The sequence below is a fragment of the Camarhynchus parvulus genome, chromosome 13 (assembly GCF_901933205.1).
Source record: "Camarhynchus parvulus chromosome 13, STF_HiC, whole genome shotgun sequence".
In the NCBI taxonomy this organism is placed as follows: Eukaryota; Metazoa; Chordata; class Aves; order Passeriformes; family Thraupidae; genus Camarhynchus; species Camarhynchus parvulus.
This window is the reverse complement of record NC_044583.1, coordinates 7615849-7628517: the sequence shown is the minus strand read 5'-3', so window position 1 is coordinate 7628517 and position 12669 is coordinate 7615849. Positions and strand designations below refer to the sequence as shown.

General features: G+C 50.5%; 1 protein-coding gene across 1 annotated transcript in view; it reads left to right on the top strand.

Moving 5' to 3' along the window:
- The window catches only part of PDLIM4 (PDZ and LIM domain 4), a 45391-nt gene extending 38953 nt beyond the window's left edge, over positions 1 to 6438 (top strand). The window contains exons 6-7 of the mRNA XM_030957592.1: positions 2652 to 2772; positions 3663 to 6438. Of these exons, the coding sequence (XP_030813452.1) occupies positions 2652 to 2772; positions 3663 to 3867 (326 nt within the window). The 3' untranslated portion in view covers positions 3868 to 6438. The remainder of the gene's footprint in view (positions 1 to 2651; positions 2773 to 3662) is intronic.
- The last annotated feature ends 6231 nt before the right edge of the window (positions 6439 to 12669 follow it).

The window sequence follows — 12669 nt, the reverse complement described above, 5'->3', positions numbered from 1 at the left end:
GTATTTTATATTAGTATTACAGCCCCTGGAGTGGCAGTATTAAAGCCCTTGGATTAATGTTAAATACAAGCCTCAGTTGGACCTTCAGGTCCTTCAGGACCTCCAAGAGCAAGGACAAATCTGCTGCTCCTACAGTCTCCTTGTTAGGAAAAAGTAAATGGGAAGTGACTGTGTTAATCCCAATTAGTAATGCTGCTGCCTTCCTCCCTTCTCTGTGCCAGGGAAAGGGAAAAAAATTCAAGCTTTGCTGGTTTGCTTCTGCCTCCCCCTGCATCCTGCAGCCCTGGGTTGGCAGAAACCCAGTGCTAGGAGGAAGGGAGAAAGAAAAGGCTGGGGAAAAAAGAGGTGCCAGGACAAGTCCCCATATCCTGGGACTGTGCAGCCAGTCCTGGATGTGTGCTCATCAGCATTCTCTTGGCTCTTGCCCATCACCAGTTCAACACTGTGTGTGTGACTGGAGCCTGACAGGCTGCTTTTGGTACCAGCCAGTATGGGACAGGCTGGAGCAGTCACTGTCACCTGGGTTCTACCATTCTCCCTCTCAGTAGTGTGGAGGGGATGTGCGACTGCCTGCAGGCACAGCCTCACTTATGCCTTGGTCATTCCAAGGCTGTTTATTTCACAAGGGATGAGAAATTAGGTGAAAAGCATCTCTGCTTGGCATGAAGCTCTGTGATGTTCCAGCACGTTTTCAATCCTAAGTGTTCCTGCTGGGTTTGTTTTACAGCTGCCACCCCTGCTCCTTTATCCTTAAGCCTAAAATTACACATTTTACCTGAGCCTGCTCTGCATTGTCCTTTTAAAGTCAAGCTCTCCTCTCCCAAGGAGCTGAGTGTCTTGGACAACGACCTGTTTTATATGGAATGTGTTCCTACTGGAAGCATTTTAGCTCTGTCCCACACCCTTAGGGAGCTGAGGTGGAGGCTGGAGGAATGGCAGTGCCCACCCTCATACGCACCCATAACCCAGAAAGGACAAAAAACTCCAGCCATAATGGGGATGGCAAGGTTGAGGCTGTGGAGTTAAAGCATTTTGCTGCCTTGCTGAAGACCATAAATCACCATGAGACTGGGCTGGTAAATAGAAGGAAATGATACACAGATCAAGAAGATGGGAAGCAGCCTTCTCTGCAGGGTTCATTTTGTTCTAAAATCCCTTTTTTTTTATCTTTCCTTATTTCCTTTTTTAAGCAGCTTATCCAAGCACTCTGCATGAGAGGCAGTGACAGCTTAACTGTTAAATGTTGGCAGATGAACCTGTCTAGTCCAAGCATGCTGTGTCTCGTGCTGGGGGAAGCCAACAGCTTGAGCAGTTGCTTCCAGTTTATTCCCAGCAAGGCAGCGGAAGGATTCAACAAGGGGCTTGGCTGGAGCCAGCCAAGTACTGGGGGAACTCCTGGGGTGGAGTAGCCCTGCTCTGCTCTTGGGCAGGCACTCCTGCATGTATGAAAGCTCTTGGCATTGCCAAACACTGTCTTGTGTTTTGGGGAGGTGGGCTCTGGTGGCAAGTTGCTCCTTTTGGTTTTACCCCCTCGGCTGGAGCTGCTGGCAGTGCTGGCCTCTGTGTCAGAGCCATGGCTGGACAGGGGGGCTGTGGTGGGAAGGTGCCTGTGCACCCCAGGGGATCAGTCAGGGGTGCACCCTCCTTCCCATCTGGGCCCAGGACAATAAGCACTCCTGAGACACACTAGGTGGGGGAACAGGGGTCTCTTTTCTGAGTAACACCCTTCAGTCTGTGGTGTCACCCTGTCCCAGGGCTGTTAGCAACCAGCAGTGGTGATGTACCAGGCTCCAGGTGGCAAATTAGAACGCTGGAGAATGACTTTTCATCCAAGAGCTCCTCTGCTGCTTTTCCAAACTGTGAGCCAGCTGGTCCTTCTTCATGAGCTTTTCCTTTCTATGACCTTAGGCAATCACAGAGGAACTGTAGATCAATACGTGCCAAAAAACAGACCAGTCAGTTGTCAACTGTGGAAAACCATGCAGTCAATACTGGAAGCTTTTAAGTACCCCAGGAGTTGGCAACAAGCATGCTGGTGTTGTCCAGAATTGGAGGGCAGATGGTAGATGGTCTGTAGGGAGTGGGAGCTGCAACACTGAAAATTCTCCTATGATATTTTCTATATGCACAAAATCTTCATTGCTTCCTTTCCTGTTGTTGGACCTTCATTAAAGGAGGCCCGGTGCCTCAGAAGACCTTACATTCTATCACAGTATTTTGATTTATATTATTTGAGCTTAAATGTGTGCTCTAGGAAGAAAAGTGCATGTGATTCTATTATTGTTTGGTTCAATTTGCTTCATTCTCTGAAATTCTTTCATGGATGGAACTTTTTTGGTGGGGGGGGTGGGGAGGAGTGGCTTTTCTGAGCTCTTCACTTTATGATTTTTAACTAAGTAAGTAGTATTATAGCCAAATTAACCTCTCATCTCTAGATCACAGCTGCTTTGCATTTTGACAAGGTCCATGTCTGTTGAGCTGGGACTGTCCTGGAACTTCCAAGGGAGTTGCAGGTCCTGTTATGACAGGCAGGCTCATCTGACACCATAAGGGAAAAGGAAAAAAAAAAAGGAAGAAGAAGAAAGAAGAGGGGGAAGAAAACAGCCCTGGGAGGCCAAGTTTTTAATCTGTGTCTTTATAATTCTTGGCAGGTGAAAAACTCGACAAACTGAGCAACCCCCGGAACATCAAGTCCCCGGTGCCAAAGCTTGGTGGCCCCATGTCTGGGCTGCAGATGCTCCCCGAGTGCACCCGCTGCAGGAATGGCATTGTGTAAGTGTCCTGCCTCACCAGAGCCCCTGCTGCAGTGGGGACAGTGACGCTGGGACGTGGTTGGGTTGGGTCCTGCCCAGCACGTGGGTTAGAATTTATAAGCAGAATACCTTGAATCCCTTTCTGTTTTTTTCTAACCATATCTAAACCTGAGCAATGCAGTTTGGATTGCCCCTTTTAAGGGAATCTCGCAAGGGATGATTTATGGGATGGTTTGTGCCCTGCTTATCATAGTAGCTGCCCAGGGACTATGAATAGCACCACGGCACCAGGCACTCCTTCACTGCCTTACAAGGGTTGGTGGGAGAAACACCTTGAGTGTTGAGAAGAAGACAGCTGGTTTGTTTGTTTGTTGAAGAGTTACTCTCCAACAGATGGATGTTTATTTCAGAAAGTTTAGGTTTTTTCTGCTTTGTTTGTTGTAATTTATGACCTGTTGTAATTTATGTTCTGTTGTAATTTACATCCTGCTGGAGCCAAATTTTCTGGCTGAGTGTGAGCTGTGCAAATGCCTGCAACTGTATTCTTGCTGGTGCTGTGAGTGAGGGTCTCTGCTCCACAAGTCATAGTGCCTGCAGGTGCTCAGCCCCAGTCCTTGCAGGATGCTGGCTGATTTTCAGATCCAGGCTGAGTGTAGATATTTAAGGCTGTGTTTTGCATCAAGCTGTGGAGCAGTGCTGCTGGGTGTGGAGCACCCTCCCTGCAGAAGCACAGTGAAGCCACACCTGGAGTGAGATGGCAGCTTTGGGTGGGCTGAGAACCCCTGATAACACCCTTACATGTCCCTGCACGCTGCTTTCCTCCACTTACTGTCTCACTTGAGGCAGCAGGAAAAGCTGTTCATGCTCCTTGTTCCTCCACCTCACTCGAGCTCTCCGGATCTCTCACAGGGGCACCATTGTCAAGGCTCGGGACAAGCTCTACCACCCCGAGTGCTTCATGTGTGACGACTGTGGCCTCAACCTGAAGCAGAGGGGGTATTTCTTCATTGAGGAGCAGCTGTACTGCGAGACACACGCCAAGGAGAGGGTTAAGCCCCCCGAAGGATATGACGTGGTGGCTGTTTATCCAAACGCCAAAGTTGAACTCGTCTAAGGCTGGGCTGTGCTCTGGAGAGGTGGGGTGGCCCACCCACGTGCTCCTGCCAGCTGCAAGCACTGGGGCTGTAATCAACCCCCATGACCAAAGCCCAAGTTCAAATGCCTTTTCCTAGATAAAACCGTTTACACTTGGGATCTCTGGGGAATGGTGTTGAAAGCATTCAAACAGGTTTTGCCCTTCTTTTTGACACTCTGCTTTTTGCTGTGTTGGGTTATTAGTCTGTGCTGTAATCTTATCCAAGATCTGTGTAAATATTGATTAATTCTCTACTCTCTTTCATATAAAACCTGTATTCCTTTTTTTTCTTTTTTTTTTTGTGCCCTCCTTCTACTGAAGATGTTTTAGAAGATGTTTTAAAAGCTCAAAGAAAATAAGGCACTTTAACAAAAGAAGCTGTCTTTTATGTCCTGACCCTAATCTCCTGTCCTGTGGCTGCCCCAGTGATTCAAAACCAGCTCCGAGAGTCAGGACAGTACCAGTGGGTGCCTGCCTCAGCTGAATCCCAGCAGATGTGCCAAGGAAGGGTGGTCTCTTAAAACAGTAATTACAGTGAAACTCTCTGGACCAGGGCAGTGCAGTTTGAGGCTGACAAGGACTGATTCAAGTTCCCAAGAGATCTCCATACTGAGTGTGTGATGAGGCCTTTTTCTTCCTCCTTCTACTCCTAATTCCATTATTCTGTCATCTAATGACTCAAGCACACCTTGAAAGGACACTGCAGCAGTCTGGAGCACCCTTTAATTATCCCCACCTACATTTCTGCCCACAGCTGCCTTTGCTTTGGCCATTGTGACTATTCCCCAGTTTTTGCTCTAATGTTGTAGTCCTTTGTTTCTAAATCCTCAGATTGCTGCTATCTGGGTCTGCCTCCCAGCAGAGAGGGGGTGATAAAATCCCTCCAGGCACTTAGGGAATAACCAGAGCTTGGGTGGGTCCCAGGGCAGCAGGATTGTGTTTATACCTATCTCCCAAAGCTGTGCTTTCAGCCAGGTCCATCATCCACTTTATTTGACAGGGAAAAGATTTAGTGGCTCTTGAAATGTTTCTTTGTTAGAGGATTGTGGATTTTTTCATGTTAGTACTTAGAAGGAGGAGAGAGAGAGTTGACTTGCTCAGCTGCTGGGTACTGCTGTGCAAGGTGATGGGAGCTGTATTTTTGGTACAACAAGGTTATTTCTGCTTTGCAACAGCCTCAGTCTTCTTCCTTCTCATTTTGGGAGAGGGAGGATGTGGGGGAGAAAAAGAAATGCTTGTGCTTGCTTTCCTTCCATGGAAAAGGAAAATAAGAAATGGAGTGATGGGCAAAGCACCCCTTTCCCTCCTGGCTCTCCATACGAGGGAAAATTGGGGATTGGAGGAGGGTTGGGAATATGATCCTAGTTGGGGCTGAGCAGGCAATTTCTCCCTACAGGTTTTGCACCCCAGAAGGGATTTTAGAGTGTTACTGGTCTCCATCTAGACCTCTTCATGCAATGCCTTACAGGGACACAGCAGCTCCTGCCCCATGCCCTGCAGCGTCCCAGCAGCCTGGGCTCCCACCAGCTGGGTACCACAGAGATGCTGGCTGTGTGCATTCCTGCTAGCAGGGGAACATCCAGAGGACATCCTCCTCCTTGTGCCAGCAGGAATTTTTAATTATTAAAGTACAAGAAACGTGTAGATTTTATCACAGTGCTGAACCACGTTTTTCTTGTATTTGCATGGCCTTGCTTGGTCAGTTGGACCCTCTGAAGGGGGGAATGCTTGGGACAAGTGTAAAGGAGGAGATGGTAATCAGGTGGGAAGCATTACTGCCCTGGTTGCAGGGCTCTGCTTGGAGCTCCTTAGGGTGCCCTTGTCAGAAACATTTATTCTGAATTCCTCTGTTATCCTTATACATTGCTGGTTTGAGCTCTGGTGCCTGTAGCTTGAGAGTTCAGGCTTCACCAAAATCCAGGACTGAATACAGCCCAGCTGCATGATGGAAGACTCCCAGCATGAATGGCACAGGATGCCCTTCCCTGTTTTCCAGGCAGGCAGTTGGAGCTGCCAGTGGTGCTGTTTGTCACTCCCTGGGGCTCTTGTCCCCATTTGACTCTAGCTGCGTGGTGGCCGTGTCCTGCAGGATGCCAGGAATCTGCAGCCCTGATACAGGGGAGCACCAAGAAGTTCACAAGTTGGTTCATTGCCCTCATTTTAAACACCCAGCTGAGCAGGGTCCTGCCAGGGCACCCTTGGGGGTTCTTGCTTGTGGGAATGCTGGGCATGGAGCTGTTCTTCTAATGATCCCAAGTTCCCTCCAATCAATATTTCCACATGGCATCTCATGATACCTTTTCTTAGGAGTAATCAATTCACCTGATCGCCCTGCAGAGCTTGGAGCTGCCTCACACAGGCCCATCCCAGGGCCCATGGTTTCCTGGCTTCAGGCCACCCTGATCCCGTTGTGAGGCTTGCAGGAGCAGCCACAAGCAAGTGTCACCTTCTCTGTCACCAGATAATGCTGTTAAACTCTGTAAAATGTGGGGAGGGTACTGTTTGTATGAAACAAATAAAATAAAATTGTATTATGGGTTTTGTCTCACATCACTTGGCCTTTACCTGGTCTATATGTGTGGGGGTCCCCTGGCATCCAGGGGGCTGGATAAACTTCAAAAAGCATCTTGGAGATACAAATTGCATCTCCATGCTAATTGCAAATGTGAATTGCTTTCCACATTTCATTGAGAGCTTGTTTGAGGTTTGGTCTGTGTTTTGGGGGAATTGGTGTGGGGTTTTTTTAACTTGAGACGTTCCTGGAATCCTACATCCTATCAGGTGTGGAGGTGGGAAAGGCCACTCTGTCTCTGTGTGATCCCCCACTGGTGCCTGGCTCCTCTCCACCAGTGTGACCCAGCTCACCCGGTCATGGTCCAGAGCTTTGCTGCCTCTGCTCCTGCACAAGGCTGATGAATCAGTGTTTTTGGTGATGTTTAATCAGCCGCAGTGACACTCCAAGGGATCCTTCTCCCACCTGATGTCCCAGGCTGTCTTCAGACTGGGATCCACAGTTCTGCAGCACTGGGGTATTACTGCTGGAGTGAGCTGGGCCTTCTTCCCAAGGAGAGGTTACTGCTGACCCTTGGAGTACAGAAGCCCACTGGGTGGTGGGAGTGTGGGGGATTGGGAGGTGAGGGCAGGGTTAGCAGCTGTGTCAGAGGGATGTTTGCTTCTGTAGCTCAGTCTCTATGGGTCTGGTTTTAACAGTTGATTGGGATTCAAATCATTGGTGTATCGGAAAGTCAGAAGTGGTGTGAGGTAAGTGCCTCCAATATTTAATCTAAAAAGTTTGATTTGGCAAGCATTCATATATGGAAATTGTTGTCTGTATGTGCCTAAAACATTTAAAAGAAAAAACCTCTGAGGCTCTGCATGTGGCAGAAAAGGTTTCCATAGGGGAAAGAAAAAGTTTCCAGTGTGGGTCTATGTGACTCTATGTCTAATTTGTACACGTATTCAAATAATTAATATGGTTATGACTCTCCAATTAGTGGTTTTTCTATTCACCCTTGAACACACACATGTGTTGGATGTGTTTCTGTGGTTTAGCCTCCACCATCCCCAGCCCCTCTGCCCTGGGCATTGATGCTGGAGGGCTTCAGCCCCTTGGGGTGATCCCCACTGAGGGGTACAGAGAGCCTGGGCAGCTCTGGGACCCCCCAGACCCTCTGCTGCCCACACAGCTACTCTGACCAGCCCAACACTGGGAGCCTCCTCTCTTCTTCAGGAAAAAAGAGGCACAAGCTCCACAGCACAGCATTTATTAACTAAATGAGGTGGGACCAGGGCCAGACTGATGCAAGTTTTAATTGTTTAACTTTTTCCATGTATCATTAAAGTTTCTTACTTAGCCAGGCATTATTTCCACCACCACGCCCCTGCTCTGCTGCAGCTTTTGTTTGGAGTTGTTTAACTTTGCTTTTGTTACTAGTGGTCTGCCCCAGGGACTGAAAAAAATCTCAGCTTGTCCATTTATCTGAGGATAAATGTCCTGTGCCATAGGAGGGGGATTGAGGGGAAGAGGCTTTTTGGAAAAGGTCCCTCTCTTCCCTTTCTCATGTATGAAGGAAGCTATTTTCATTACTTTAGGGAGGAAAAAAATCTTCCCTACACATATAATAAAACCCAGAAAACTGCTCCCGATTCTAGAGCAACTTAGTTGCAAGTTGTTTGTCTCTGTTTCTCCTCAGCAAACACTCTCAGAGCTCTTCCAGCCAGGACCAGCTTCTCCCCCAGGACATTTAAATATTCTGAATTTTTAGGTAGCCCTACAGCAGCTGCTTGTGCAGGGAGCCCAGCGAGGAGGGCCTGGGCTGGGCCAGTACCCAGCCCAGGGTAGTTCAGGGCAGTTCAAGTGCACAGGGCCACACTTCACTCTGCAAAGGTTCTGCTCAAGCCTGGTTCAGGCTTTTGCCTTTATTAATAACTATTTTCTGAAGAAGCACCTTAGTCCTTCACTCCCAAACCTGAAGGGTTGCAGGAGGCCAGTGATGAGTGTGTCCTCCCCAAACTGATGGACTCTGAGGAGATGCAAGCTACTGGCACTGTGGGACCATGGGCTGGGAGGATTTGGGCTCACCAGTGGGGCATGGACACCACCACTGGAAAATCCAGCTGGAGGGGTTCTCAGGAGGCCACTCACACCTTGCCCCTGTCCCCAGGCAGCATCAGCCACCATGACCCTCCCAAGAGGTGTCCAACCTGTCCTTGGTATGGACAATCTCAGCTCCCCAAGCAGCACATCCCAGGGGTTTTCCCCGCATCTGGGGGAGTGCAGGGGATGTAAAGGAGGGGATTGGATGTGTGACGTGTAGGGGAATGTATGGGATCTGTAGGGGATCTGGTGGTACATGGGTGTGCCTGGGCTGCAGGGGGCTATAAAGGGTGTGTGGGGGCAGATGAGGAGCAGATGGGCTGCAGGGGGCTATAAAGGATATGGGATGGCGATGAGGGGCAGAGGAGCTGTCTGGCTGCTGGGCCACGGGACAAGGCAGAGCTCCATCCCGGCGCTGTGCTGTCTCCTGCTCCATCTAGTGATGAAAACTGAAATATCCAGCGGCTTCGAGCAGGATGGGACAAGAGCCAGCTCTGTGAGGAGTCCCGGCACCGTGGGGAGGTTCCCGAGCGAGAACATCCAAGTCCACCCACAGGGCAGCACTTCGGGAAACTTCTGGCAATGATCTCCCGGGAGAGGTCGTTTCACACCGGAGTGATGGGCTCGAGCATCTCGTCTCTTCTCGGCAAGACCTCTGGCGGTTCCTTGCTCTGCTGCAGCCCTGGCCCACATCACTGAGCTCTGACCCGAAGGCTGGGGGCCAGGACATGCTCCTGCTGCACAGGAAGTGTGTGCTGGTCCCCAGCAGGGCCAAAGCAATGTCCCTTCCCCACCAGGAGTGACATTGCACCAGGCAAAATTCCTGAAGTCCTTCCTGAGTGGTGGATAGCCTTAGGAAAGCTGACTGCACAGGAGCAGGTGGGCTCTGGGAGGCTTTATCCCAAATCCTCACACACGTGCTGAAGGCAGGCACCCTTACTCCATCTCTTTTACAGGATTCCTACCACAAATAAGATGAAAAATCATTCATACCAAATGCTTGTCTGCTGGGCTCTGCTTAGGAGAAGTTCATTCTCCACTACCAGGAGCTGGGAAGTGATGGCCATAATGCCCTTGAGAACTCCAAGTCCCACAGGTTGGATTCAAGTGAGCCTCAGGCAATTCTTGGCACTGCTGCAAGGGGTACCTGCACTGTACTGCTGGGAGAGCAGAAAGGCTGAGATGAGTCAAGAGCCTTTTTAAAGGCTGCCAAAGATGACTTTTTCCCAAGTGCTCTTGGTCCAGTGTGATGTGACCCTGATGGATGGGACCACCAGCTCCAGGGTGGGCAGCAGTTAGGCAGGAGGGCTTTGGCCAGAGCAGGGCTGTGCCACACTCCAGCAGGGTGGCATAGGGGTTTCAGCATGTGGCACAGAGCCCCTCGGAGGACACACTGCAGCTCACATACAAAATAGGCCTTGCTTTGCCCTGTTGATAAGCAAATTTCCACGCGATCCAAGTGTTGGCAGTCCACAGAACTCTAAATTATCATGTGCTTTCTTAATTCCCAGCTCTCCAGATGGCTACTGGGAGGGTGGCACAGCTGTCCCACCACAGCAGAGGGTCCCTTCAAAGGGGCTTTGCCCTGGCAGAAAGAGCAGAGCTGATGTGGGCAGCACCACCCCACTCAGGAGCAGAGCAGGAGCTCTGATGCCAGCAGTGGCACACTGGGTGAGGATAATGTGACTGCACGAGCAGGAGCTGGGCTCCTCCACAGCTGGGGGCAGCTGTGGCATCCAGCAGCCATTGGAGCATCTTCTTGCCTCCACAAGAACCAAGTGCCTGCACTAGAGGTGGTGTCTCAGCCATTCAAAGATTTGTTTTATCTCCCCCTATAATGAAGTACTCCCCCTTTGCTCTGCCAGCTCCTTGGCGTCTGGCTTCAGTTTAAGGGATTCTCCCTGAGCTCATTTCCCACACGCTGCTCTTCACCTAATAGCTGAAAGTGTGTTTTATAAGGCTGTGGTAAAATCACAGAATTGTTTTAGTGAAAAAAGCCCCCACCACTAAACCATGTCACCAAGTCATCTTCATTCATGTTAAATCCCTCCTGGGATGGTGACTCCACCACTGCCAGTGTCACAAATAAATTTTCTCTAATATCCAACCTAAACCTCCCCTGGTACAACTTGAGGCCATTTCCTCTCATCCTATTGCTTGTTCCTTGGAAGAAGAGACCAACCCCCACCTCACTACCTCCTCTTTTCAGGGGCTTGTAGAGAGCAAGAAGGTCCCCACTGAGCCTCCCATACTCCAGAACCCCTCCTGCTCCCTCAGCTGCTCCTCATCAGAATTGTGCTCCAGCTCCTTCCCCAGCTCTGTTGCCCTTCTCTAGACACATGCACTGACCTCTTTAAGAAGGGTCAGTTGCAAGAATTAGGACTGGCCCTTCCCCTACAGTGAATTTGCTCCACAAGTGTGTGTCCAAGCCACTCACTGGCCACTGTTTCATGTAGTTTTCATAATCTCCATGCTTGGGTTAAAGCATCCCTGATGTTGGATCCCAAGTGGGTTTTGCAAGCTGGGGAACACCCAGCAAAAGCTCTGGGCTATGGTGATTGCAGCAAGAGCTTGTGGTGCTGTGGCAGAGCTGGCTAGAACACAAGGGATTTCTATTACTGCTAATTTATGCAGGTCCACAGTATAAGAGAAAACCCCATGGTGTTTTCATGCCAGACACATGAAATTTTAATATGTTAAGCATGTATCTGCAAACCAGATAAACCTAAGCACATCATCTACCCCTTACTGAGTCTGTGTCTAGCACTTTTGATATGCTAAGTTTGCAGCCTAACCACAGTTATTTCTGAGCTCTGTGAATTAGTCCTCTGTAATAAATTACTGTTGACTGAATAATTACTAAGATTGCATTAACATTAATGCTTAAGACAATACACTCCACATCCCTAACTTCCTCATGGGAGCAGGCATGCATTGCATTTTACTATGGTTCTTGCACAGCCTCAGGGCAGGGCAGGTGGAGGGCTGCTGCCTGCTGCTGCCTGGGAACCCCTGATCCGTCCCAACTGGCCCCCACCCTGCTCTTATCACTGGGGACAGCTTAGACTGCTCAGTAGCCCAGGCCTGGCACGAGGATGTCCTCTCCAAACAGGAGATATCTGAAGCTTCCCATGACATGAGTTCTTCGCCCACATCCAAAGCAGCAGCAGATCGCTGCCTGGCAGATAAATGTTGCCACAAGCTTCTCCTCCCCAAGCACCGCCGCTTCCACTCCGTGCTTCCTTCCCACACTCCCCCTCGCCCTCTGTGATCTCTGTTGGAGCGATGCTTCCCAGCCTGCCCTCCTCGCACATCGCACACGGGCATCCTCGTCTGGGCACAGCCCGACTCGGGCACCCTGCTCACAGCTCCAGGGAGCTGCATTGTCCGAGCAGGGCAAGCACTGCGCTTGTTTTAGACACCACCGCGTTTCTGAGCGCTCTCCCTGAGTCATTTCATAAGATGACAGCGTTGTTCGGATTTCTGAAATGGCTCTGACAGCTATCCACGTATGGGACTGTGGGCAAGGCCAGAGTCACGTGTGGAGCAGGAATAGTAAATGGATAGGAGATGGGAATATAAAAAGCTCCTCTCTCCGGTCCAGGCTGCTGCAGGCTCCTTGAGCAGACACTGCTGACCTTGTCTGTTGCCGAGAGTAAACACTGCTAGGAAAAAGCATTAGGGACGGGATTTCAGGGGCTGTGAGAACGTTCGATTCCTAAAGCACCGTCCTTGTTTTTCCTCTGTGCCAGTGTGTAGGAGGGCTCCCATTACTGACGTCGCTACCTTTGGTGGGATGAGCCGGGGAGAGAGACCCCGCCGGCCCGGCAGCTCGCAGCTGATGGCTCGCTGATCCAGCTGCCTGTCCATTAACCGTGCTCGTGATGCCCGGCTGTGCTCCGCGCCCGCGGGGGTGGTACGATGCTGTGCCTCCATCTTGCAGCAGCAATACAGGGGGTAGCCTGTTTTGGCTCCCCGAAGGGAGGGATTCGGTGCTCGGGGAAGGCTGGGGGCGGCGGAGCCATCGCCGCGCTCCCACCAGGCGCTGATCTCGCACCGGCAGCTGCTGCCGAGACAGCGACCCGGTCCCGGTCCCGCTCCGCTCCGGCTGCGGCTGCCCAGGCAAATAAATGGAAAAAAACCGGACACGCCTCCTACGGAAAGCTCCGGAGCCGGCGGCGGAG